Raw genomic sequence first — 26,548 nt, forward strand, 5'->3', positions numbered from 1 at the left:
AGGAAAAGCCAGTCTGAAAGTGTTACATTCCCAGTCTGCTACAACTTTAGTTTTAAGTTGTTTCTTGTATCTGAAGCTTAAAGATCCATTAAAGATTATATTTTCTGTAGTAACTCATGACATAATTAGGATGTATCATTAGATATTAAGGAACCATGCTGAGTTAAAGCACTGGCAGCTCTTTACAGCAGAGCTTCTATCAGAATGATCTTAATTGAACTGTGCGGTACATCACAGAAATGTGCTTGGGATTTAGCCAATGAATTTCCCACCGTCATTCCCCCAGTCTCATTTCCACACCCCGGGATCCCAGGTATAGACAACAGGATGGAAACAGTGTGCTGCAGTAATAGAAACAGGTGAGCTGGCTATTGTTCTGTTGAACAGGTAATCACTGACCTTCAGTGAAGTTGCTAACCACAGCTGGGTAATTAAACACCACCACTAGCGTAGTAGAGACAAGCATTTTGGACACTAAATGTATATATTCAGTAATTAGCTACAGACTAAGACACATTATCTCTAGCCACTGTGTCTCGATCTCGATTTAATACTGATTGTTCTTTTAAAGCATGTTGCCACTTAATTTGTTTGTATTATAATTAGTAATACATCTTAATGTTTTATGCAGTTTCAACACAACACAAGCAATAGGTTGGAGACCCATGATCACTGAAGCCTGACCTCAATTTTCCAGCTACTATACTATGACCTGGAAAAGCCTGGAAAGAGATCAGTGCTGCAGTGGGAAGCAGAAAAGGCTGAGCACAGCTTAAATACAAGTCACTGTTTACTCACAGAGATGCAACTTCACAACTGGGTTCACTGAGGTGAAACAGAATGAATATATACATGATATTTAAAACAAGAAAGAACTGTACAGGGCATGTTATAAAAGAGCATTCACCTGTCTATCTAAAATAGCACACACCAACACACACACACTTCAATATAAATACTGTCACGCTCCACACAGCATGTTGTGCGTCTTGTCTTATATTTCTGTGTAGAACACAGGATGTGTCTTTTGTACCTTAGAAAAGAAAAAGAAAAACATTAATTCTGCAGATGAAAGATGCAGAATGATATCAGTATCATTTCAGTATCTGCAGAGATATAACAAAATAGACATTTCTCTGCATTTAACAGATATGACCAATATTTTTAAACTAATATTTGATTATGTATTATTATGTATGATTATGTATTTGATTATGTAACATTTGATTGTATGTATTCAGGTTAGGTTGGTTTATTTATTTATTTATTTATTTTTTTTTTTTAATTTTTCAGCAATGCATAAATTATAAATTAGCAAGCAAAATTTAATTATGTTGTAAGGATATTATAGGATTATGATTCCTCCCTCCTTTTTTATTATTATTTATTTTATGTCTAATTCTACTGGTAGATAATTACCCTTTTTATAATAAAAATGATTGTCATAGTTATCTACCAAAAGAATTTGACACTTTCACTAAACACAAGTAATTTAACAGTAAAAACATCAAGGAATACATTTCTAAATGAGAAAGATGAAATAATGTGATTATGTTTAAAATAATTTCATTTGGCAAAGTACAATTCCTTTTAGAAAGCAATGCAAATCCAGGTGCATGTAGCCGCCATTTTAACATTTTTTGAAGTGAATACATTTAGGTATGTATACTAAGTTTATCAAGTCCATGCATCTGCATCCACAGATATGTAGAGAAAAAAAAACACAGTTCAGCATTCCCATATTGCTGCAACTCTACAAACCAAGCTGCCTTTCAGGATACTGGACACTGAATTATTGTTAAACCTTTATGAATAACTACTGAACATTCTTTTCTCTTAGGAACAGGACTAAGATTAATATGTTTTGGAAAATTGCTATACTTAATCAGTAAAACACTGATTTTGATATCTCTTTTGTTTACAGTACTTGGTTAATGCCATTACCCTGAGCAATTTTACAAAGGTGAATGTAGTGTTAGGCTCTTAGAGCTCTCAGAAATGCTAGGTGTTCTTCTGTAAGATGCTCCTCATGTCCGCAAGCACCATGCCCCTGTAACTGTGCTCCAGGCTCTCCATATACTCCAGATAATCGCTCACTCTGAAGCCACGGATGGGTTCCTCCTGCAAGAGGAAAAGAGGCAGAAAGCCATGATCAGTAAATGTGGGTTAAAATAGCCGTTGAAATTTTGTAAATAAAATTAAAAAATAAAACAGACCACATATAATATATAGAGGTCTGAGCTCAGAAAAGAGATTGAGCATATTCTCTGATTTATTAAAAGCTGTATATACAGTAATCAGCCATTCAGGTTGCCAAAAATACCAGTATTAGTATACATTTCTTTAAACATTTGTAGACACTTTCTGAAAATCATTTTGATGCAAATGAGTGAATTTTCTTTGCCAGTTTAAAACACTATTCTTCATACAAAAGAATACACAATCAGGAACATGAAACTAAGTGATTTAGGAAAGAGCAATTTGTAGACTGCCTCGTCTCGGTCATTCCAAAATATAGAATTCTTTTATGTTTTGAAAATTTCCTTTAAGACTTACTTTTGAGTTTAGGGTCATTATCTTGCTGCATGGCCCAATTACAGATATTCTGTAATTTATTTGAGAATTGGAAGATACAATCAGTAATTCATAGATCCATCATCCATCAAGTCATATTCAACCTGAGGCAACACAGCATCCCATATTATACCACTGCCACCACCATGCTTAACAGTTGGCTAAGATTAGGTTTATCAAAGAAAATAACAAACATACTACATTTTATAAAACAAAAGAACAAAAAAACAACAACAACAACACATACAGTGTTCTGGTTTGCATTTTCAGAATGGTAGACAGAGTAAAGAACATTTACTTTACTAAATGCAAGTCAATCCTGAAGGTCCATAGGTGACTTAAAGCCATTTTCTGCTGAATGACCACTTTTTTGAAGAGTAACAGTGGTACTGGAAATCCTTTATTTGTTTATCTTCTGCCTCACAGTGGATTAAAGGAAATGGTTTTGTAACTTTTTTCCAGCCTGGTGAGTTTTAATAACACTTTTTCTGAAGCTCTCAGAAGTCTTTAATTTTTTACAGCATGGTGCACTTCTAAATTCTGTGTAGTGTACACCCAGTTTTATGTTCCTAAAACATGGTTTAGCCTGCTAAACTCACACTTGATTGCTATTTTCCTAATAAAAAACATCTGGCAATTGTCCCTTTAAAATAACCTCATAGGGTCAGACGTTATTGTACTATTGTACTTTTCTAGCAAAGATAAATAATGCTAAATTTTTGCAGAATTACAAACATTAGTTACAAATATGCATAATGGCACAGAAAAAAAGTTTAAAAAGTCCCAGCATAAACGTAAGTCAAGGTTACGTATATATTTTAATGATGATTCAACTCATCTAAGGGTGTACTCACACTAAACTCACACTGGAGCACGGTTCTGTACCTTTCCACTCCCCAGCTGGCGTGCACTCACACTGCATTCAAACAATCCATGCCCGAGTACGCTTACGTCACTCACTGCTCAGTGGGCTTGATGGCGTTGTGCTGAATTCATCTCCCCGGCCATGAAAAGCACCCTCTTCTAAGAAATATGTGCTAAAAGTCACGATTATAAAAGTCACGGTTACATATTTAACAACATAGCATGTGCTTCAGAGAGGGGGTGCTTTTCCTGGCGGGGGTGCCGAATTTGGTACAACATCGCCATGTTTGTTTTACAGGAACATCACTGACGTCATTTTGTACCGTGATTTGGCACAAATAGCATTCACACTGCATGCGTACCGTGCTCTAGTCCAAATGAACCGTGCTCTGGCCCACCTCTTCAATCGGTTGTGAACTGGGCACGATTCAGAGCAATCAAACTAGTAAACTGAGCCGAGCTATTCAAGAATTGCCTAGTGTGAGTATACCTTAAATGACTGATGATTGATTTACTAAATAAAGCTTACTCAAATAAACAAAATAAGCAACATTGAGTCAGATCTTTATCCTTAACGAATGTAACATTGAATTAAAACAGTAAAAAATGCATTTTAACTAAATTGTAAATAAAATGCACAAAAAAAAAAGTCAAGAAAAGCACTTTATTTTTTTTGTCTCCACCAATTCTGGTCTCTACATTTTATCCCACAAATATTCTCTGAAAGCATAAATCCTTCTGTGGCATTACACAAGCTAAACCCAGCAGACAAGCTTCCATTAATTCCGTAAAGATTATGTTTGGAGATACAACTTCTCTGTGAGAGCATAATCTATGTGTTCATGTGTTCTCTCAATGGACACTGATATTTCACTTGGTATAAAGCTGCTTGGTTAAGACCGAAAAAAATAATTTAATATTGTTTTCTTTGAGTCAGCACATGAATGTAATGCCCTAAAATTACTCCTCAAGTTACAAAAGGACACAACAGAATATGGAAATGAGAGAAAGGACAAATAAATCTTTACAGGCTGGTATATTAAATAAAATATGACTGCAGCGTAAGCAAACTGTGGTCAGAACTGCAGACCACAGCAAGCAGGGCAATTAGTCTATTTGGAAATGATATACAAAATTAGCCAGCTAATTATGCCATATGAATCAGCAAAATCCAAGCAAGTAATGTGTGTAATGTAAGTAATAATTATTATTTAAGTCTAATAAAGCTGCCTAAACTTCTTACAAAAATGATATGATTAATTTTGAAAAACCAATACAACAGCATCAGTTAGAGTATTGGTTTATACAATAGGTTTAAAAATGTTTTCATTGAGAAAGAATCAGTTGTCAAGAGCAAAACTTGGTTGGTAGTCATGTTGTGTTGGAAGTTGGTCATCTACAGGATGTATCTCACTTTTTTTCCCCCTAGAGATGACCAACAAATCTGTTTGTGGATTGACTGTGGTCACGGCAAAGATCAACACTTTGTAGTCATGCATCACATGTCCAGAAGGCCTGGTGTTATAAAGTAGGATGCAATTTCAGATACGGCCAGATCACCTTCATTCTTCATTACAGGCACTGGGACTGTCCAATGTAAAATGAATAAGTTTCTGCAACCAGCGGCATTATCATTTCTAAACCCATATTCTGGTGCGCTATTTTAACAGGACAATGCTCGTCCACATACTGCTGCCACCTCAAGAGCTCACCTTGAAGACACAACCAAACCTATCCCAAGTTGCAAATGTGTGGGGTGCTACTGGACATGCTCTAAACACTGCACCCCGACCGCAAAATCAGCAGGAACCGTATGAATATTTGAGCTGCATGGGAAGGATCATTGCAGGAAATGATTAGGAACCTCTACAACTCCATGTTAGAGCTAACATCGGGTCCAACAATGCAGCTTAGTTCTACCTGAGACTGTGCACAATCTGTCCGAGCCCGAGCTGGTCCACCCCGTGAACTGTCATTATGAGTCAGAGCCTGATACTTTAGGGTAAAAAGCTGACCATTTAACTACATTTCAGAGTTGTTTAAAAGACTGAAATCCATTCAGAATGATGTTAATGAACAGTGCAACACAGAAGATATATAGACCTATTTATTAAGAAAACTGTTTATAAAGAATGAAACTCCAATTGATTAAAACTTGAACGATGCGAACAATGATTCGAAGGCCTAAACATGGTAAAAAAAGCTACAGAAATGATGTCTGAATGACTTTCCTGTACACTTATATAATTTAACAAGGTTTAATCATCTAAAATACTTTCCGATACACTAACATTTTTATATTAAATGAATTATAGTTATTGTTGTGCAAAAAGCAAACAATAACTTACATGTAAAATAAACCAATAAATTCTTTAAATAATAAAGGCCTATAAACAAACTGTAGTCTAATCAAAACAAATTAATATATAGTCTGTAGGATGCTGTAAATGCATAACACTATTGCACACACAAATTAAGCATTTAGGTTAAAAAATAAGTCAAGGCAATGTTTAGCAACCTAAAGAATTCCTGGACAGGTTGACACTGGGCCCGTTGCAGTCAGGCCTAATAGCAGTCTTCGGCCTGTATGAACATAAAAAAAGTAAATTTGCTCTACCAAGAGTAAACTACAGTAGGTACTGCATGCTGTATAATAAGTGCCACCAATAAAACAATATAACGGCACATTAACCACAAAGCTATATAGCCTACTTACATGGTTTTACATGTTTTCGTGCAAGAACAAGATTGCACCCATGGTTGCTGATTTCAGAGCAGTCTTCCTCTGCTCTATTTTTCGGCCAGCTACGCTAAATACGCACTTGCTGGGATGCCGAGGACAGATCTTTCCAACTCAGCCAGTTTTGAGTACACCAATCTGAAAGCCAGAAGGTATCTATCGTCCTCAATGACATGCCTCTGTGAGATGTACATGGTCACTTCATCCTCATTTGGTCCTTTATCATCATCTTGGTTCTCCCAATCTGCAAAGTCAGGGTCTCCACTGGTCTTGGCAGTGTGAAGCCTGTAGTGCACACTGTCAGTCTGCATCTTCCTCCACAGGCAGGAGCAAGCTTCGGACATGTACATGTACTCCAGAAATCATAGGACCAGAAAATAGGAAAAGAACTTCTAGTGCAGCACAAGATATTCTCTGAAAGTCAGGAAAAAGGTTGGCAGTGTCTCTTCAGTCTATAAACCCAGAGACAAACCTAGTTTAAGAGGTATATTTATTTATTTTTACTTAGTTCTCCATGATCAGAAAGCTCAGAAAGCTCACCCTGAGTCTCCAGTTTCCTTCGTAGCTCTTTGTATATGTCCTACACTGACTTGTGCTAGTGTGAGGTAAACTGTGCTAAACTGGTCTCTACCATTTGTAGAACTCTTTGATAAGTGTGCTGCCTGGCCTGATAGTTTCACTTATTTCACAAGTCCCTAACCAAGTCCCTTAACCAGTCACCCATACTATTCGGTTCAGGGATCAGGATCACCTGTTGTAATTTTTCTTCTCACTGCAGAAGGCTCCATTTTGTTGGTCTATTAGTAGGCTACACACAGTGCTGCAGGTCGAGTGTAATGCGAGACAAGTGGAGGAGGCTCAAATGAAGAGCCAGTGCTTTGTGATTCACAACTTTCTTTTTTACAATCACAGTATAATTTGTTATTTTGCAATATTGTGATTTCATGCCATTGCTTATATAAAATTTTATAAAATAAAAATAGCATTAAAAACATAGGCCTATGTCACAGATTATTTTCTTCAGCCAGACCTGACTGGGCATGAGAAAAGTGGAGGGAAATGTCTGGCATGTTGCATTACACATGTAGTACACATCACTGCTGTATGTGAAGCTCAATAAATATTATTACCCATATCAGGCTAATTTTTAATCATTCATTGCTCCTTGTCTTTTCTTTCTAAATAGCACTGTGATCCAAAACATTGCTAGATATTCAAAACATTAATAGGTAAATTGATCTCTCTGCTGCTCTTCTGGAAACATTTCACACTGTATGGTAGAACATTGTTGTGAGAATCTACTGCATTTTTCACACTATTAGGTCCACCAGCTTATAAGGTGCACTATCAAAAAAATGTCTATTTTCTGATCTATTTACATACATGAGACACACTGGATTATAAGGCGCATTATTTGACACTAGTCAGGAAAAGGTGTGTCGCCATGTTTTCCTTCTAATTTAGCAGGTCTTGCCACTGGGTAAACAAAACTGTAATTCTTAAAAAAAACATTTTTTTTTAAGCGCTGGATGTTAATCTACACAGATTTCTCTCCTGACAACTGTTTATTTGGATGAGTAAAGCACTTCTGTTTATTTACAGTAAGGTTAGATTTTCAGATTTCCGCCCAACAGCGATACACTGAGGAACCCTGAGTGTTCTGGCAGAGAGATATTAGCTAGCAGTTTGTCTCACGTAGCTTGTTTTGACAGTAAATGCGCAGGCTACAGTCCAATTATACTCAACTCGGAACGGCAAAAGAGCTAGCGCAGTTAGAGGCTAATGCTAATACTGCTCCAGCAGTGCTAGCGGGGGTTAGCAGAAGGATACAGGTCAATAATACTCACCTCTAAACGGCGAAAAAGCTAGCGCTCAGTGCAGTTAGTGGTTAATGCTAATACTGCTCCAGTCTTGCTGCCTCAGGCTAAACTAAAACTCCTGTATAACACTTGCCCTTAGAGGAGTGACTTTACTGCGCCTTACAAACTGACTGGTAACATTCATACATAAAGTACATCGAATTATAAATTGCACTGACGAATTTTGTGAAATTTAAAGGATTTTAAGTGCGCCTTATAGTGCGAAAAATACTGTCTTGCATTCAGCCACAATACTATTAGTTAGGTCAGGATGATTAGTTCTGGACTAGAAATGACACTCAAACGTATCCCAGAGGTATTGGATGGAGATCACCCACTCAAGGACAAACAGTTTTACTGCTTAGAACCCCAACGCTGGGGGCAGGAGGAGCTTTATTACCCTATGTATACCCTCATGTGCAGCAGCTCCAGAGCTCATTCTATCAACAGTGCTTTCCTACAAGTTTGTGTGTGCGTGTGTGTGTGTGTGCGTGTGTGTGTGTGTGTAACTGAATACTGTTGTCAGCAGGGAGTGCACCTTAAAGTAGTTACATTCCCTATCTAGACTGGGTGCCTAGATACCGCCGGGGCACACAGTGCATTTGCTATATATATTATAAATATGGTTGCAGGTGTAATATGCATTATTTTCAGATTATTAAAGCCAGCAATGTGAAACTGTATGCATCTGATTCCAGGCTGTGTATTCCATTCTGTTCCTCCAATCCGTGAGTCTGTTTTGGAGATATGAATTGTTAAACCTTGCCCAGCAACCTATAAGTCAACCACTGTCTATTACTGTTAAAAATGACTGTATATATATTTTGCAGAGATTCACAGTCTATATCTGGATCTGTAACAACTATCCAGGAAAACTATAAAACTCCCATAGTATAAACCTGTTAGCAGTGGCTCTGGCCCACACACATTCTGTCCAGAGGTCTAGAGGGTTAGATTTTAGAGCTCATAAAATCTCTGCCTGCATGTTTTTGCTCTGCATTGGTGAGTGACAGTCATCTCTGTTTTAAACAATAATAAAGTAGGTAAGTCACGACTATAATACTTCAGCGCACTGACAGCAACCACGCCAAAAGGGAAAACTCATTTAATAAACAGTGTTGTTTATAATGAGGCATGTATCATTGAGACTGGACACTGCCATGCTACACCAAGCTAATTAGCTGCAGAGGCTGAAAGTTTAACATAAGAGGCACAGTTTAACATAAATATGATGTATAATATGTTTACTTACTTTCCTGACTTTCAGACATTCTGTCCCCAATGTACCTTCATTTACAAGTTCTTCTATAGTCTCATTAGTGTATTTCAAATGTACAGCCAATGCTAACCATTAAAGCAAAGTATATTACTTATGATACAAATTCATTTTGAGACCTCTAGAAACTTTTATTTACCAATAAACAATATAAACAATAAAATAGTGTAAAATGTTTGCTCTAAGGGTACATAAATTAACAGTATTTACAAAATCTCAACTAATTATTAATTGACACTAGTTAAGACATTATTTATCATTGTAACATTTTTAACTAATGTCTGAATTCATTATTGTTTACAACTCTTAAATCTTAAAAACACTTTTAAAAAATTAGCAATGTTTAATATTGTCTTAACTAGTGTTAATTATTAATTAGTGGAGATGTTACTTAACCATTTAACAATAATTTTTACCGCTACCAATTAAAAAAATATATGTTTTACGCTCTTTGTTGTGTAACCTGTTCATGCAATATAAAGAATACACAGATTTGCAAAAAAACAGAGATTTAAAATGCAACAAAAGATTATAAAGGTTTATATAAGATGGTTTGTACAGTTTTGTACTTTTTGTAAACTGTAGCTTGTTTATTAAAATATGATAGATAATAAAAGTGTTATTTTTTAACGATCTCTACAGTATTAAAGACAATGATTTTTTGACATTTAAGTGTTATAACAATATGTGTTGATTTGTTTTTGCCCAGTCCAGGACTTCTCCAATCAGAATGCTCTTCATGATGAACTTTTCTATACCTGCTTTCTATACCATATATATACTGCTGTAAGGCCAAGGGTGGTCATATAAACAGAATTATGAAGTTGTAATCACAAACTCACATGTACAGACAACGATGCAGTACGCCAAGTTTTACACAAGTGACTGGGGAACTTTTATTAGAATGTTATCACAGTACTGCAGTGGCACCAAAGATTGAATGTTACATAAAAGACACTTTTGAGAAGTTTCATAACTACTGATTAAAGCGTTTTTGGCGTAAGAATTTAAACTGAGCTTATACTCTCTCAAAGTTCAAAAGGTAGTAGAGAGAGCTCATTTCTGGACACACACACTTAATATCATGGTGATTTAACTATTCTATACATATACCTATGGCAGCTGAAAGCAGATCATGCTGGTCGAAATGTCAAGTCATTTTAACAAAATCACTGAGGAAAGTGGCAGCATGCCAGATTTCATCTTGATCAGACAAGCAGTTGCCAAGACGTAGTTATGTGAATGATATAGCTCCTCCGAATATTGCAGATGCGCCAACCTTTGAACATTGCCTAGAAGATCCCTCGGGTACATGCTTGTGAAGTGTTGCCCTTGAAACTTTTTTGTAGGGCATGAAATAAGAAATAAATGGACAAAAAAAGGAAATTTGTCACCATGTCATGCAGTGTGGTAGATATGGACCAAAGTGCTTATGGCTTTGCTGTAGCGCCACCATCAGGATGATTTGGTTAAATTTGCTCTCTCTCTCTCACTTGAGTAGTGCCTATATGTCTTATGCTTTGTTCTGTACAATTCCTATTAAGCCAGAATAAAGTAATAACAAGAAATATCTTAACAATTCCTAAGGGTTACGCCTAATTAACTGCAGTTCTATCCAACCAAGACCTGACTGAAATGAAAATAGGCTGAATTTATTCCAAACAATCGGGCAATTTGAATTTGTTTGCTCTGTCAGTTATTGCTTTAAAGCATCAAGACAATTATCACAACCAACAAAGAAAGTAATAGAAAAAAAGGCTATTACTGCAGAAAATGAAACATACAGCTGTTTTCCCTTTAGATTAATAAACCCCTATGGCTCCAATATAAAACAGCAAGGGCGAGGGCATCAAATAGAAAAGACTTGCTGTTGTTTTTAAATTAAATATTTCAGCCCAGTGAAAAGCGAATCATTAAACATTAAAGGACATTAAAATGCTGTTAATGATAAAAAGAAAATAAAGCCTTAAAATAGTTCTGTGGGAGTCTTTGAACTCCCCGCATAAACAGCGCTGAGAGAGCTGAAAGTATTGTACACTGACAGGCGTTTTTTTTTTTTTTTTTTTTTTTTTTTCAATTTCTAGAACAAAGGCTGGCTTTATTTTAGTTTTATTCTCGTTTCATCCGAGTCATCCTGGATGGATTAACTTTGAGTCTTCTTCTGCATTCAACTTCAGAGTGACAGCAAAAGCAATTCTGGTAAGTCATTTCCGTTTCACTCTTTAACTTAGATTAAAGACAGAGATAGATACATTTGGAATTCTTGGATATGAACAAATCATCACAATGCTTTCAGGCACTTTTCAGGCACGGGTGTAAAAGCACCACTCTCTTTTTACCTTGAATGTTTGACACTTGGTAGCTGTTGCATATTTAAGTAGTACACAAGAATGGCATGTCAATGCTTACAGATACCAGTATATTATAAGAAGTTGACACACAACTTGACACGCTTTGGAGCAAGCTTTAAAATGATTCAGGGCTGTACTTTTCATTAGGCTAACTGTATACACTTAAAAATAATGTGACTGACATGCTTGGTTGAAGAAAACCTGAGGTTAATGCTGCAGCTGAGTTGTCGTTGTAGTTGTAGTTATTACTGTTAAAACATTACACGTACTGGACAAAGTGTAAGGTCAATGAAGGCTACAACATCTGGTTCTGCCACTGGTCTTTACTGTGCAGACTCTGGTTGCAAATTTGGCAAAACTGTTAACAATTATTGCTTAATTTCTATAGAATGGAAATGGAACCACAATGTTCGTTTTTTACATGCTATTTGACTTTGTTTTATGTCGGCAGTGCTGTATAGAACACCTCACCTTAAGGAAGACCTGGAGGTCCTGCGTCTGTGTGTGCTGGAGGATGTCCTGCTGCAGGTGCTTTAACACAGCGATGCACATATACACCTGGTAGTCTGGTCCCAAGATGATACATGTGGCCAAATATTGACAGATCTCAGGCCAGTCCAAGTAGTTCCAGAAACACTGACTGAGCCACTGAATACACATCTGCACAAGCAAGAGACAGAAAATGACATAATGAAAATGTGGTTGATGGTTAAAAATGAAAAGAAAAGACTGAATTCTTATTTAAACTGTCTTTAGAATTTCAGTTTATTTATACAGAAAGAGCAAGTTCGACTTTTGACTGTTTTTGACGCCAATCCCCTCATTTTTTGCAGTTTTACACTTTCGTCTGAAGATTCCTGTACATGTTTAATTGTATCAGAGAAAGAATACTGTTTAAAAGAGCAATTGCAACGTTTCTTATTATCTATATTATTTCAAAGTTTTTTATAGTAGAACTTTATGTATCCTTTATTATAAATGCTGTTTGTTTTTTTCTTGTACAAAAAATATATACAGCTCTGGAAAAAAATAAAAGACCACTTAAAAACGATGAGTTTCAACCTCTGGAATATAATAAAGAGAAAGATGGATGATCACAAGCCATCAAACCAAGCTGAACTGCTTGCATTTTTGCACCAGGAGTAAAGGCATAAAGTTATCCAAAAGCAGTATGTAAGACTGGTGGAGGAGAACATGCCAAGATGCATAAAAACTATGATTTAAAAACCAGGGTTATTCCACCAAATATTGATTTTTAAACTTTTTAAACTTTATAATAATTATGAACTTGTTTTCTTTGCACTATTTGAGGTCTGAAAGCTCTGCATCTTTTTTGTTTTTGTAACCATTTCTTAATTTCTGCAAATAAATGCTCTAAATGACAATAGGAATTTAAAAGGTAAACTTGGATTTTGTATACAAATGTATTTAAATACGTATCCAAATACACTCATTTATGAATGGTACCACGTTTTCACTATAATAAAAAAAAAATTAATGATTCCTCTTTTGCTGAGGTCACCACAATATATGCAGAGCATGCATGCACAAACTGTGTAGAATATAGATTTGTTTAATCAATCAATCAATCCATCCATCAATTTCCTAATAATGTATTCATGCACTCAAGATGGTGGTTTAAGACAAAATAAAATTAAAACGTTTAAAAGAAATCAGCATATTGAAACTGCATCTATTTTTATTACAATTACTAAAATACAGATATGTCTTAATTTTGTAATCTGTATTTATAGACAAAAACATTACTATTTTATATGCTGTGATTATGCCTCGGCTACTTAATATAACCATGCCATAAAAAAACTTTTTTTTTTTTACTTCTGTAGATTTCAAGAAAGAAATAGAATGAGCACATACAGTAAAGCTCAGAAAGTTAGCTGCTCTATGAATTTTTAAATCTAATCAATACTAGATGACTACTAGACACTAGTTCAGAGAGAGTTGTGAAGTTCTGTAGACATCACTGGCTGACTGCAGTCAATACTGAGTCTAATTGCAGCTCTGTAATTAATAGCAAAACAAAGCCCAATCAAAAACGCACTGCAGGACGAGTTCAATTAAGCATGAATAAGGCATGGCTAATGCAAAAACTGGAGATGCATTATACAACAAAGCAATTACATCTTACGATCCCAAACATACAGCATTCACTTTGATCCTCTCTTGATTCTGAGGCTGAACAGAATGCCAGGTCATATTAGTCTTCTCTCTCTCTCTCTCTCTCTCTCTCTCTCTCAGAGTCGATTAATTATTATGCTTATTATGCTTGTTTCTGAGTCACTCCAGCAGGCAGTCACTGCAGTTTCTGAATGTCTTCCCGAGTTTCTTGTTCTGCTTCATCTGGAATCTGAGGGAGACTCACAGCACTCAGACACAGCTGCCCTCCTCTGATGGAGGTGAAACTCAATTTCAGATCACTTCTCTCTCATATTCAGTGATGTACTCGCTGCTGCAGGTTTCTAGGTTTAGTTTTGAATCAGTCAAAGCTGGCCAGCAGCTTTCTAAGACAAAGGAATTGTCACATTTACAGCTGGCTGCAAACTGATGTCACTGATGTCACAGTATGACTTTACTAAACGTAAGTACTTGATCAAAAAATCTGTCTTAAAGATTATGCAGCCTTTAATTATCAACTGTTGTCAACCACTGAGAGTATTGGCCTGTTTTGCTCAACTGATTTGTTAATCAAATGTACTTTTACATTTCGTAAAGAATCAGTTACCGCCCTTTATTGTAGAGGTAAAAGGTCCAGTTTTGAATCACATATGAGTGAAAGCTGTAAATATGAAAATTCTTCTGTCTTAGAGAGTGGAGTGTTCATAGCGCATTCAGCAGCATTCCACACATTTTTAATCAGGGATAGGTCTGGCAATGTGGCTGGCCATGACATAGTATCTGTGTCTTCAAGACAAGCTCTTGCAATGGCAGCAGTATGTGGACAAGTAGATAAGTAGTAGAACAGCAAATAGGAGTGTGGATTCAGCTCATTAACAGAGCATTGAGTGCCTGTAAAGAAGACCAAAGGCGAACTGATATCGTATGGAATTGAACCCTACGGCATGACACCTTGCTCTCTGGATTTGTGATTCATGACAAAAACTGTTGATCTTGGGGCTGATCACAGTGCCTCCACACACAGATTTGTTGGCCATCTTACCTAAGGCAAAAATGCCATTCGTCCCACTGCCATTCTGAATCACTCCATAACAGTCTGGCACAGCTACCTACCAAGCTTCATTCCTGTTGTGTTATTATTGTTGTTATTGTGTTATTATAATTTACCGTATTTTTCGCACTATAAGGCGCACTTAAAATCCTTACATTTTCCCAAGAATAGTAAGTGAGCCTTATGTATAAATTTACCAGGCAGGTTGTAAGGAGAGTAAAGCCACTCCACTAAAGTGCAGCGTGTCAGTTTAATTCTCCAGCACCGGGGCTGGAGTAGCATTAGCATTAGCTGCTAACCGCTTTTTCCCCGTTCAGAGGTGAGTATTTTCTGCCTGTAGCCTGCTGCTAACCCCGGCTAGCATTGCTGAATCAGGGTTAGCATTATCCTCTAACTGCGCTAGCTCTTTCTTCGTTTACTGTGTAAAAAAATCAGGGTTCCTCAGTGTAGTGCTGTCGGGCGGCATTAGCCGCTAACCACTAGCGGATAGCTGCTAATGCTAATGCTCCAGCATTAGAGCTGGAGAAATTAGGGAATCTAAGCTTACTGTAAATAAATGGAAACACTTTACTCACCCAAATAAATAGTTTTCAGGAGATAAATCTGTGTAGATTAACATTCAGCACTTGTTTGACTTTAAAATGAAGTCTTTTGAAGTGAAGGAAGTCTTTTTAAGCCCCCCCCCACCCCCCCAAAAAAGATAAATAATAATAATTAAAATAATAATTTTAATGATACACTGACTTGCAACTCCTGTCTCTCTGGAATGAAGCTAACACAAGATATGCACAAGGCCATGTTTGTGGAAAATCCTGTAATATTACTCTACTGTGTCGGATGACAGGGTTCTTTCGCTTTAGTTGCTGGTTCCCAATCACTTAGCCTGTCAACAAATGCGTGTTTATAGCTTCACCTAAGAAAGAGTTTAAGTCATGCTATTTTCAGTAGGCTCAGTAAGCTATCAAGACAAATAACCCAGTAGTACTCAGCCCAGTATTTAAAAAATTGAAATCGCATACTGCTGCTGCTTTATCTGAACAGAAAATTTGACTATAAGCTGGTGCTAACTTTAGCTTTGTTTAAACAGACTGTGTAAACGTCTGACTGTGTTGTCAAAGGCTTAGTCGAGAGCAAGCTTTGAAAAACGTCTCAAATGAGAGACAGTAATAGAGAGTGTGCAGAGAGCGAGTGTTGTGTGTGAGGAGGAGGTGCCAGTGTTCTATGTGACAGATTTAATTGTCAGAGAATGACAGGATAGATAAACTAAATCGGAACCAAAATGTAATCAAATGTGGACAAGCTAATTAACTCCCAGTTCCGACTCCTTGTTTTCTTCATTAGTGAGAAACAAACATATTATCCATTATTGTTATCTGTGTCGGAAGAAAAACATAAGGCCCTTTCTCTTGGTTTTGGAGAAGACAGAAAATCAGTCTTTGGTTTATATGTGCTAATTATAGAATAATGGTAATGATTAAGAAGTACATATTTAATTACGAGAGATATTTTACTCTGAAATAGGACAGAAACTAGTATGGTGTCCCATTACTTGTTCCTTGTCTTCTAGGAGCTAAAGAAAACTGCATTGACCTGCAGAAAGTGTGGGAGAGGAGTTCTGCATTGAATGTGGATGACATTTTTGACAGAGATGCTCGTCTGTTAGAGCGGACAATTCTTGACAGACACAATCATTGTGGAAAGCACAGTGAGTGGTTATGCCTTCTACTTTAAATATACATGTGATACTGTGGATCAAGAAACCTTAAATGCTTGTTAAATGTCCCAAGTGTCATAAACCTTTGTCAACAACATTTTTTTTTTTTAAATGACCTAAAGCTGTGAACAGCACAGCCCTGTTTTTAGGATTATGGTCTTATCTTATCAAGCTGACTGACGTTCCACCTTAACAAATAGTGCAGTAGGCCGGTTGTCTTTTGCTCGTTCATAATAGTGGAAAAATGGATGAGGACTTCCTTAGTGTTCATGTCTACACTGTCTAAAACTGGAGTTCAGTAATATACATCTAATACAACACACTGAACATTGTGCTACTACTACTACTACTACGCTGATCCTGATATAGTGCTTCTTCTAGTACCACTCAGTAAACAGACTGCTATTTGTTAGCTTAGGCATTTTGATATGACATAATTTACAATGCAAATGTATTAATATTGAAGAACCCAATATACTGGTGATGTGTTCTGACCCTGACAGCCACCAGATGGTGCTGAAAAGGCTGTGTACCTGAGATGGAGTGAAGCCAGACATCCTGAAGGCTGAGAAGACTAGAGGCACCTCTGCCTTCAGCAGCATCTCCACATAGTGAGCGGTGCATGAGTACAGCAGAGGGATTCCAGACTGAGCCATTTCCACCGGGATATGCACCTGATCGAGTGAAGAAAGACACCAATACATCACTGAAGAAATACAAGCATTACTACCGGCTATTGGGAAAAGGTTGATGATATAAAAATATTTGAGACTGGTGAGACATGTACCGTACACCCATGTTAAAGCAAGACAGAGAGGTAACATTTTACACTGTACAAGAAGTTTTTTAACACTCCAGTGCTCTCTTTGCTCTTATACATTTACTACTGTACCAAGTAACAATAATCTGAAGCAAAAATCACGTTCATAATTTTAAGTAACAAGCCTGTTGATAATTAGATCAAATTACACCTTTTCAGAAAGCAATGCAGGCAAGCAATATTTAATCAAATTTGTTTTTTGGTTAGCATTGTTGCCTATTTTACCAAAACACTCTTTCAAAGCATTCATCAATATTTTCTTATTTGAAAATTACGAGGACAATTAATTATATATACAGCTCTTAAAAATGATGAGTTTCTTGATGATGTTACCAAATGGAAAATCTCTGGAATATAATCAAAAGGAAGATTGAGATCATACACCATCAAACCAAGCTGAACTGCTTGGATTTTTGCACCAGGAGTGGCATAAAGTTATCCAAAAGCAGTGTGTAAGACTGGTGGAGGAGAACGTTCCAAGATGCATGAAAAATTTGATTAAAAACCAGGGTTATTCCACCAAATATTGGTTTCTGAGCTTTTAAAACTTTATGAATATGAACTTGTTTTCTATGCATTATTTGAGGTTTAAAAGCTCTGCATCTTTTTTGTTATTTCAGGAATTTCTAATTTTCTGCAAATAAATGCTTTAAATGGCTAAATTCTATTTGGAATTTGGGAGAAATGTTGTCCGTAGTTTATAGAATAAAACAACAATGTTCATTTTACTCAAACATATACTTATAGATAGTACATCTGAGAAACATGCAGAAACTGAGGTAGTCTTATAATTTTCTTATAAAGTCGTGCTCATCGTACACTTTAACAAGTATAGTTAAGATTGGTTCTCATTGGTTTACAGGTTTTAGGCATAGCAACACAGCATCACATTTTACATTTCGCACTTGTGAATCTGGGTCCACCTCACAGTACAGGACACTAAGTCATAGATTTCAAAAACATTTCATATTTATAATTTATGATTTGGGCAGGTCTGGCTGCACTGGGAGAAGATCTGAGGAGACCAAACATGTCTTGACTGGGGAACAATTAAATGTTACTTCCAAATTTTAAATGAATCAACTTGTTATATAGCTAGCATCTTTTGAGCAGGCAGTCAGAATTCAAATGAACTGCATGTGAAGAGTAGGTTATGCGTGATTCATTAAGAGCAGCATCATTAATGAACTGAGCATAACTTAACTGCCAGTGCTGTGCTGTGTAGAGGGAAGTACGAGAGTAAACATCTCTCATGCAGTGTTCTGAGACGAAGCCCACACATCTCATTATCTGTCTCTGTGCTCACACTGTTGACAGTGATGCCAGTGGCGAACACGCCGAGGACTGCGCTACTGTTTAGAGATTCATGTCATGATGTGAACACAGTCTTTTCTGAGAGAATATGCCATATTATAGACTTATATTTGAAGAAAACAATCCGTGTAACAAATGTAAATTGTTGTGCAAAAACTAGAGGCTACGTTCACATTTCCAAATTGAAGTGCTGCATGATGTTGTCAGAGCTATTTGGACACAAAAATCTGATCCATTCAAATCTGAGCCACTTTCTATATTCTCAGAATATATCCACATCCAGACCATTTGATCTTAATGAAAATGATCAGACTGGAATTAATATTTTTTGTTCCCATGCAAATGAATCATAATTTAGTGTTTATAATGTTAAAACTCTGAAGAGCTCAGGGCTGTTTGGAACAAAATCTCTTCCCGAAGGCTTATGATGCTAATTAGACAGACTCAGTTCTAAAACACAATCTACTGCCTTCATATTGCACTATGCAGGTGCTTCAATAGGGGATTCTATGCCAAAACAGTGCATTATATGTCTAACAAAGAGTTATTTTGGATTCTGTCCACGAGCAAAGATCTCCACTGGAAATGGTGTTTTTTTACGGTGAATGGACTAGGGATGAAGGAGATTATTTGAGATTCAGCCTAGTTTTAGGCTCATTTGCGTGCTGTTATCAATATCAGTGTGTGAAAGTACAGTGTTTCAAAGCATAATTTTGTTCATATCAGCAGCCAGCTTATCAACAGGAATGTGATCTATCAGCCCAGAACAATCTGATCCAAGCAAATATTTGGAAATTGATTAATGCTACAATACTTCAAATGTGAATAAAGCCTTAGTGGCAATGCAACCCTGTTTATAGTCTCTTAATACCAGGAAAAACACTTTGATAAACTAACTGCTGTTTTTTTTTTTTGCTGAAAATTATGAGTTTTAACCCTCTATTGCATGACAATTATGTTTGTTAAGAAACATATGGCCCACTTTTTAGGAGCTTGTAGGTCCTTGTTTCTATATCAAGAACCACATGAAGAACCACTGCTTTAGCATAATTACAGTTGTGATCCAACAGCATGATGTTGCCAATGAGGCAACAAATAAAAAAATCCACTTTTGAAAGTTTTCGCAGGTAAATGGGAACAAAATAGCCAACATTTGCTTTGAATACACTTTCAAATATACTTTTTACATCAAAAAAAAAAATAAGGGACAGTGTTATAATCCAATAAGTGTTTTTTTTTGCCTGAGGGCAACACCATGCAATAGAGGGTTTAACAACCTTTCAACCACAAGTGGGCGGTATTACACAAAATTAATAATGAAAAGGTTCATTGACAAAAGGCTTTTACAATTTTGAATCAACTATGACAAGACAGAAACTAATAACTAATAATATTTGATGATGTACAGCATGTCATTGAAAGCTCAATTTGTAAAAAAATATAAAAATATATAATAATAATAATAATAATAATAATAATAATAATAATAATAATGTGATTTCTGATTTAAGTGATTATCAAGCCATGCTATATTATGATCTTCCCTCACCATTTTATACTGTGATTTATATTAAAACATTGTATACATCCGTGTAACAGTCTCTACATACAGTTTGTACATAAAAATGTCAGTGAATATTAAATATATATCGCTAAGTTACTGTCTTAAACAGTTATTAAACAGTAATAGTCTGTACAGCATAGTTATAGCTGTTTCCTTAGTATTTATTTATGAAATGCATTTATCTTTTACATTTTGGTTGATAATGATGTTAAAAAGATATGTCAATATCTGTCAACAGTCAATAACTAATTATCTTTTAATCCACTTCATGTATTCAATACACATGAAGTAAAGTTTACAATTGGCGTAGTACATTTTAGACAAGAAATTATTAAATTATTTTATTCTGTTAGTTGTATTCTTTTGGTTACAGCATTTGTATTGTTTTGTGACTGGCCACTGACGGTCTTTGGAGATTTATCATTCATTTTTGACAGATAGGACATAAAAAAAAGAAACTTCCATTCCTGTAATCAGTAGTTGGTGGCTGTAATATAACATTCCTCTCTCAACTTAGGCTTTTTTTTTGGTAGTATCATAAAAAAAATAAAACAGCAGCATGTTACACCACAAGGGGGATGCAGCAGATCATGTACTGTAAGGAGGAAACAGTCAATGGTCAGTGTGACGTGCTTTCTATTGTGCATGTCATGCGGTTGCTTCATTAACATTTATTGTCTTTGTTTTTCAAAGTCACTGGAGGAAGAAAATGAGAAAGAACAAAACAGTGTGACACACAAGGGAAGTGGAGACAGATGTTGAGAAAGACTGCAGTGGAAAAGTTAGGGAAGATGGCATGAAGAGCATGACTGAAAGCAGAAATGAAAGACGCTAGTCAGCTCCAGCCAGCACAACTGCTGCGGTGCTGTTAGCGCAGCCTGGGGGCTGTACAATGTACTCACAGAGCTGTAGACTCTGGGTGGCCAGAGGAAGGCGGAGGGCAACAGGCGTGAGAAACGCAGCAGCAGACTGAGAGAACGGCCCACGTCTCCACCCATGAGCAAGAAGACGGTGGAGGCGAACCAGTCATGGCCAGGGTAGCCTCCTCGCAGATAACCTAGCAGAGCACGGGTCAAGGAACGGTCACTGCGACTCCTTTCTCACCATTACTTTCATAACGTGCATTACGTGCTGACAACTGCTTAGGTCAGTGGGGTCATCTACCTTTCTGCCTCATTCCTCCTTCCTTAAACATAATGTCCTCCTGTCTGCTGACTGAGCTAATGAAAGGGAGCAATTTCCTGCAGGATCAAGAATTCTATTCCATCTTTTTATGTCCATTTTTCACCACAGTTTAGTCCTTGATCATTTTTATCAACTGCCTTCTATCAAACAATGCCATCAGTACTGGGTAAAGATTGAAGGAACGCACATGCTTCCTTCTAAACACACAAAGAACCAAATCATTCCAATCTGCCACTAACATGATTGGACAATTTAACAACCGTAGAGGAGAAAAAAATGAAGCCTCCAGTTCTGTTACACCAGCTATCAATCAGCTGCTTCTATATAGGATGTCTGCAGGGACAGCATATACTGTACATTTTTATGCGAGTGGAGTGTAAAAATTTACTTGAACATGGCGTTAAAGTTTACTCAGTTTTCTACCTCTTCAATGACTGTTTTTGAGCTGTTTATAAGTTGCGAACCATACAGTGCAAAGAATAGTAATGTTAGATAAGTTAACCTTAGCATTTGTTTGCTTACCAAAAGACATAATAATGCTTTAATTTATATCACCACTAACCAGTCACCACTGACTCAATTTAAACATTGGAGTTTAAATGACAATGGAATAAAATGCTTCAATTTCATGCTAATACTCAAAATGGCTACATGGAATGTGTTGGCTTTGAGGGCTTAATTCAGCCATATGAGCATTAGCTGGTCAGGTACGGATAGTGAATAATAAGTTACAGGTCCATAATTCCCCTCAGATTTGTTCTGGTGATTGTGGGACTCCAGCACTCTAGAGAAACCAATTATACTGCTGAACAGCTCAGTGCTGCAAGGCTATATAGCCCTGTTTGCACTGAATGGAATTTGGGCATGGAGACTCATGCGTGGCTGCTCAAGAAGATACTTAACCCTTTAAGGTCCACGGACGCGCGGGCGCGTCAAACGCAGCGTTGCTGGGCGTTTCTATAAATAGATTTGCAATAACACGGCACAGAAATACAGTTCAAACATTTCCTGAATCAAAAGAATTCGTGCTTTTATTGTACCCAATCCTGACTCTGTACGTCACTTAGGTCCGGCCTTATAAGCCTATAAAATCGAGCAGTGCGGTCTGCCTCTCTTGTCTGACTGGTGGATTCATGTGTCTGTCACCAGCCTCTCATCTGTAACTGGTGAATCCGTGTGTCTGTGACCAGCCTCTCGTCTATAATTGGTGCATTCATGTGTCTGTCATCTGTGGGTTGTGTAAAGATGACCAATGGGCTTTCATTGCATCACTAAGGACCCGCCCACACTCAATCCTTCACTCTTTGTCAGAGAGAGAGAAGTAAAATGTGGAGTAAAAAGTTGACGGCGGCTGAAGTTGCTGCAGCGATTTTGAGAAGCAGCGATGAAGATAGCAGCGGATCAGAGCCTGAAGGTTTTGATTCTTATGATGAGGAGGAATATGGAAACAATCTAGATCCAATTGAAGATCGGTAAGTGTATTTATAAAAACTCTCACTGATGATGGATATTTCTGTGACGTGAGTTAGCGAGCTAGCGAGCTAGCGAGCTAGCAGCCGTATGAATGAAAAAGCTCCGAATGAAAACGCAGAACTGATAGAGAGAAGCTGGAAAATCACACACTTTCTCTCTCTCACACACACAGTCTCTGGACACTGTGTGAGTTCAGTGTTTACTGTTTGTGAGTTCAGTGTTTACTGTGTGAGTTCAGTGTTTACTGTGTGTGAGTTCAGTGTTTACTGTGTGTGAGTTCAGTGTTTACTGTGTGAGTTCAGTGTTTACTGTGTGAGTTTATTGTTTACTGTGTGTGAGTTCAGTGTTTACTGTGTGAGTTTATTGTTTACTGTGTGTGAGTTCAGTGTTTACTGTGTGAGTTTATTGTTTACTGTGTGTGAGTTCAGTGTTTACTGTGTGTGAGTTTATTGTTTACTGTGTGTGAGTTCAGTGTTTACTGTGTGAGTTTATTGTTTACTGTGTGTGAGTTCAGTGTTTACTGTGTGAGTTTATTGTTTACTGTGTGTGAGTTCAGTGTTTACTGTGTGAGTTCAGTGTTTACTGTATGTGAGTTCAGTGTTTACTGTGTGTGAGTTCAGTGTTTACTGTGTGTGAGTTCAGTGTTTACTGTGTGTGAGTTCAGTGTTTACTGTGTGTGAGTTCAGTGTTTACTGTGTGAGTTTATTGTTTACTGTGTGAGTTTATTGTTTACTGTGTGTGAGTTCAGTGTTTACTGTGTGAGTTTATTGTTTACTGTTTGTGAGTTCAGTGTTTACTGTGTGAGTTTATTGTTTACTGTGTGAGTTCAGTGTTTACTGTGTGAGTTTATTGTTTACTGTGTGTGAGTTCAGTGTTTACTGTGTGAGTTTATTGTTTACTGTGTGAGTTCAGTGTTTACTGTGTGTGAGTTCAGTGTTTACTGTGTGTGAGTTCAGTGTTTACTGTGTGAGTTTATTGTTTACTGTGTGAGTTCAGTGTTTACTGTGTGAGTTTATTGTTTACTGTGTGTGAGTTCAGTGTTTACTGTGTGAGTTTATTGTTTACTGTGTGAGTTCAGTGTTTACTGTGTGTGAGTTCAGTGTTTACTGTGTGAGTTTATTGTTTACTGTGTGAGTTCAGTGTTTACTGTGTGAGTTTATTGTTTACTGTGTGTGAGTTCAGTGTTTACTGTGTGAGTTTATTGTTTACTGTGTGAGTTTATTGTTTACTGTGTGTGAGTTCAGTGTTTACTGTGTGAGTTTATTGTTTACTGTGTGAGTTCAGTGTTTACTGTGTGAGTTTATTGTTTACTGTGTGTGAGTTCAGTGTTTACTGTGTGAGTTTATTGTTTACTGTGTGAGTTCAGTGTTTACTGTGTGAGTTTATTGTTTACTGTGTGTGAGTTCAGTGTTTACTGTGTGAGTTTATTGTTTACTGTGTGAGTTCAGTGTTTACTGTGTGTGAGTTCAGTGTTTACTGTGTGTGAGTTCAGTGTTTACTGTGTGTGAGTTCAGTGTTTACTGTGTGTGAGTTCAGTGTTTACTGTGTGAGTTTATTGTTTACTGTGTGAGTTTATTGTTTACTGTGTGAGTTCAGTGTTTACTGTGTGAGTTCAGTGTTTACTGTGTGTGAGTTCAGTGTTTACTGTGTGTGAGTTCAGTGTTTACTGTGTGAGTTTATAGTTTACTGTTTGTGAGTTCAGTGTTTACTGTAAACACTGAACTCACACACAGTAAACAATAATCATACAGTAAACACACACTCACAGTAAACACACACATAGTAAAACACTCAGACAGTAAACACACAGTAAGAAAACACACACAGTAATCACTGAGCACACAGTAAAAAAACACTGACAGTAAACACATACACACATACAGACACACAGTAAACAATGAACACAGCTAACTAGCTAGCTAGCTTACAATGGTCATGACCTAATTTCCTGAAAAACTCGGACTCATAGTAAATGCTTACTTTGCTATTAATTTTCTGCCCATGAGTAAATGTTTATTGTATAAAAGTTTTTTTCTTTAGTGAAAGTAAGCTTCACTTATACATTGCATACAAATATACAAAAAATGTATGACCAGTGATGGACTATGCCATACATATCATACTGCGTGTGTGTGTTTGTGTGTGTGTGTGGTGAATGCAGTTACTGGTAGTCTGTTCATGTGTAAAGTGTAGTGTAGTAAAATGCAAGAGAGTAAATCCAGCCATGATGGGCTCTTCTGCATTCCACTTAGGTGTGTGGGAGAAAGGGAATGAAAACTATCTTTCAGCAAACTTTGTTAGTAATCAGTGTCCTACATTTTTATCTTTCTTACAGAGAGCTGCCAGAACACACTACACCCGGTGCAGCATTTCCCCATCAGCCAGCTCCTCTCCAGATGCCACCACCTTATTTTCTGCCTGCCACATCTGAGTCAACCTCTTCACCACAGCCATCACCAGCCCAGCCAGCAAAGAGGACCCATTTCCTAATGCCACATACAAATCCCCCACAGCCACCAGAACCTCGTAAACCACTTCCTTTACAGACAGTCAGCACATTTTACCCTTCCCAGCAGCCACAACCTCCTTTTCTGCCGCTGCCCATGCCCATGCCGCAGACATCCCCAGGAGAAGGGCCTGCCCCACCTGTCTGTTTAGGAAAGAGGTACCATTCCCCTAAGATACGAGCACCCCAGCCACCAGAACCCCAAACAGCTACACTGTCCTGGAAGACAGAAAATGACCCAGACACCGCTCCCTCTGTCTCCAGGTTTCAACCAGCTCGGACACCAGGGCCACAGCTCATTTCAGCCTCCTCATATACACCTCTTGACCTCTTCAAACTTTTCTTCCCTGTTCAAACAGTGCAAACGTTGTGTCAAAACACAAACAAGCAGGCAGCTAAAAATCTGTCAGAGGGAAAGAAGTACAAATGGACAGACTTGGATGCAGAGGAATTTTACAAGTATTGTGGTTTGGTTCTCTACATGGCTTTAATCAAAGTCGACAGCGTTAGTGATTACTGGAGGCAGGATCACCTTTTTTCTTTGTCTCTGCCTTCCCAGATCATGTCAAGGGACAGATACCGAACAGTATCTTGGAACATTCATCTAAGTGATCCAGATGAAGATGTTCACAATGACCAGAAAAAAGGCACAGCACAGCATGACAAACTCTTCCGGCTAAAGCCTCTGATGGAGACCATCAAAAATGCCTGCAAGGCATTTTATCATCCCCACAAAGAACTGGCTGTAGATGAAAGGATGGTTGCGTCCAAGGCTAAAACTGGGATGACTCAGTACATGAAGTCCAAACCCACGAAGTGGGGATTCAAACTGTTCGTCCTGGCTGACTCCAGAAATGGGTACACAGTGGACTTCTCAGTTTACACCGGGAAAAGTGACATCCCCTCTGGCCATGGTCTGTCATATGATGTTGTTATGTCGCTGGTGCAGCCAGGCTACCTCGGCACAGGCTACCATATTTATATGGACAATTTTTATTCAAGTCCCAAGCTCTTTAGGGCTCTCCACGAGTGCAAATTTTCTGCCTGCGGGACTTACAGGGAGAACCGCAAGGGCTGTCCTCAGACAGATGTGAACGCCCTCACGAAGAGATCAGAGAGAG

The 26,548-nt window shown here is 37.4% G+C and overlaps 1 protein-coding gene across 3 annotated transcripts in view; it reads right to left on the reverse strand.

The window, feature by feature from the left end:
- Nucleotides 1–772: 772 nt before the first annotated feature.
- tbc1d32 (TBC1 domain family, member 32) overlaps nucleotides 773–26,548 on the reverse strand; it is a 66,496-nt gene continuing 40,720 nt past the window's right edge. For 2 of the 3 annotated variants that reach the window (XM_022661980.2, XM_049484324.1), the window contains 4 exons: nucleotides 21,166–21,320; nucleotides 17,099–17,239; nucleotides 12,136–12,324; nucleotides 773–2,121 (listed from right to left, as the gene is read on the reverse strand). In XM_022661980.2, coding sequence (XP_022517701.2) covers nucleotides 2,002–2,121; nucleotides 12,136–12,324; nucleotides 17,099–17,239; nucleotides 21,166–21,320 — 605 coding nt within the window. In that variant the 3' untranslated portion in view covers nucleotides 773–2,001. The remainder of the gene's footprint in view (nucleotides 2,122–12,135; nucleotides 12,325–17,098; nucleotides 17,240–21,165; nucleotides 21,321–26,548) is intronic. The other variant, XR_007440972.1, reaches the window with a different exon arrangement.

Source organism: Astyanax mexicanus, chromosome 1 (genome assembly GCF_023375975.1).
Source record: "Astyanax mexicanus isolate ESR-SI-001 chromosome 1, AstMex3_surface, whole genome shotgun sequence".
In the NCBI taxonomy this organism is placed as follows: domain Eukaryota; kingdom Metazoa; phylum Chordata; class Actinopteri; order Characiformes; family Acestrorhamphidae; genus Astyanax; species Astyanax mexicanus.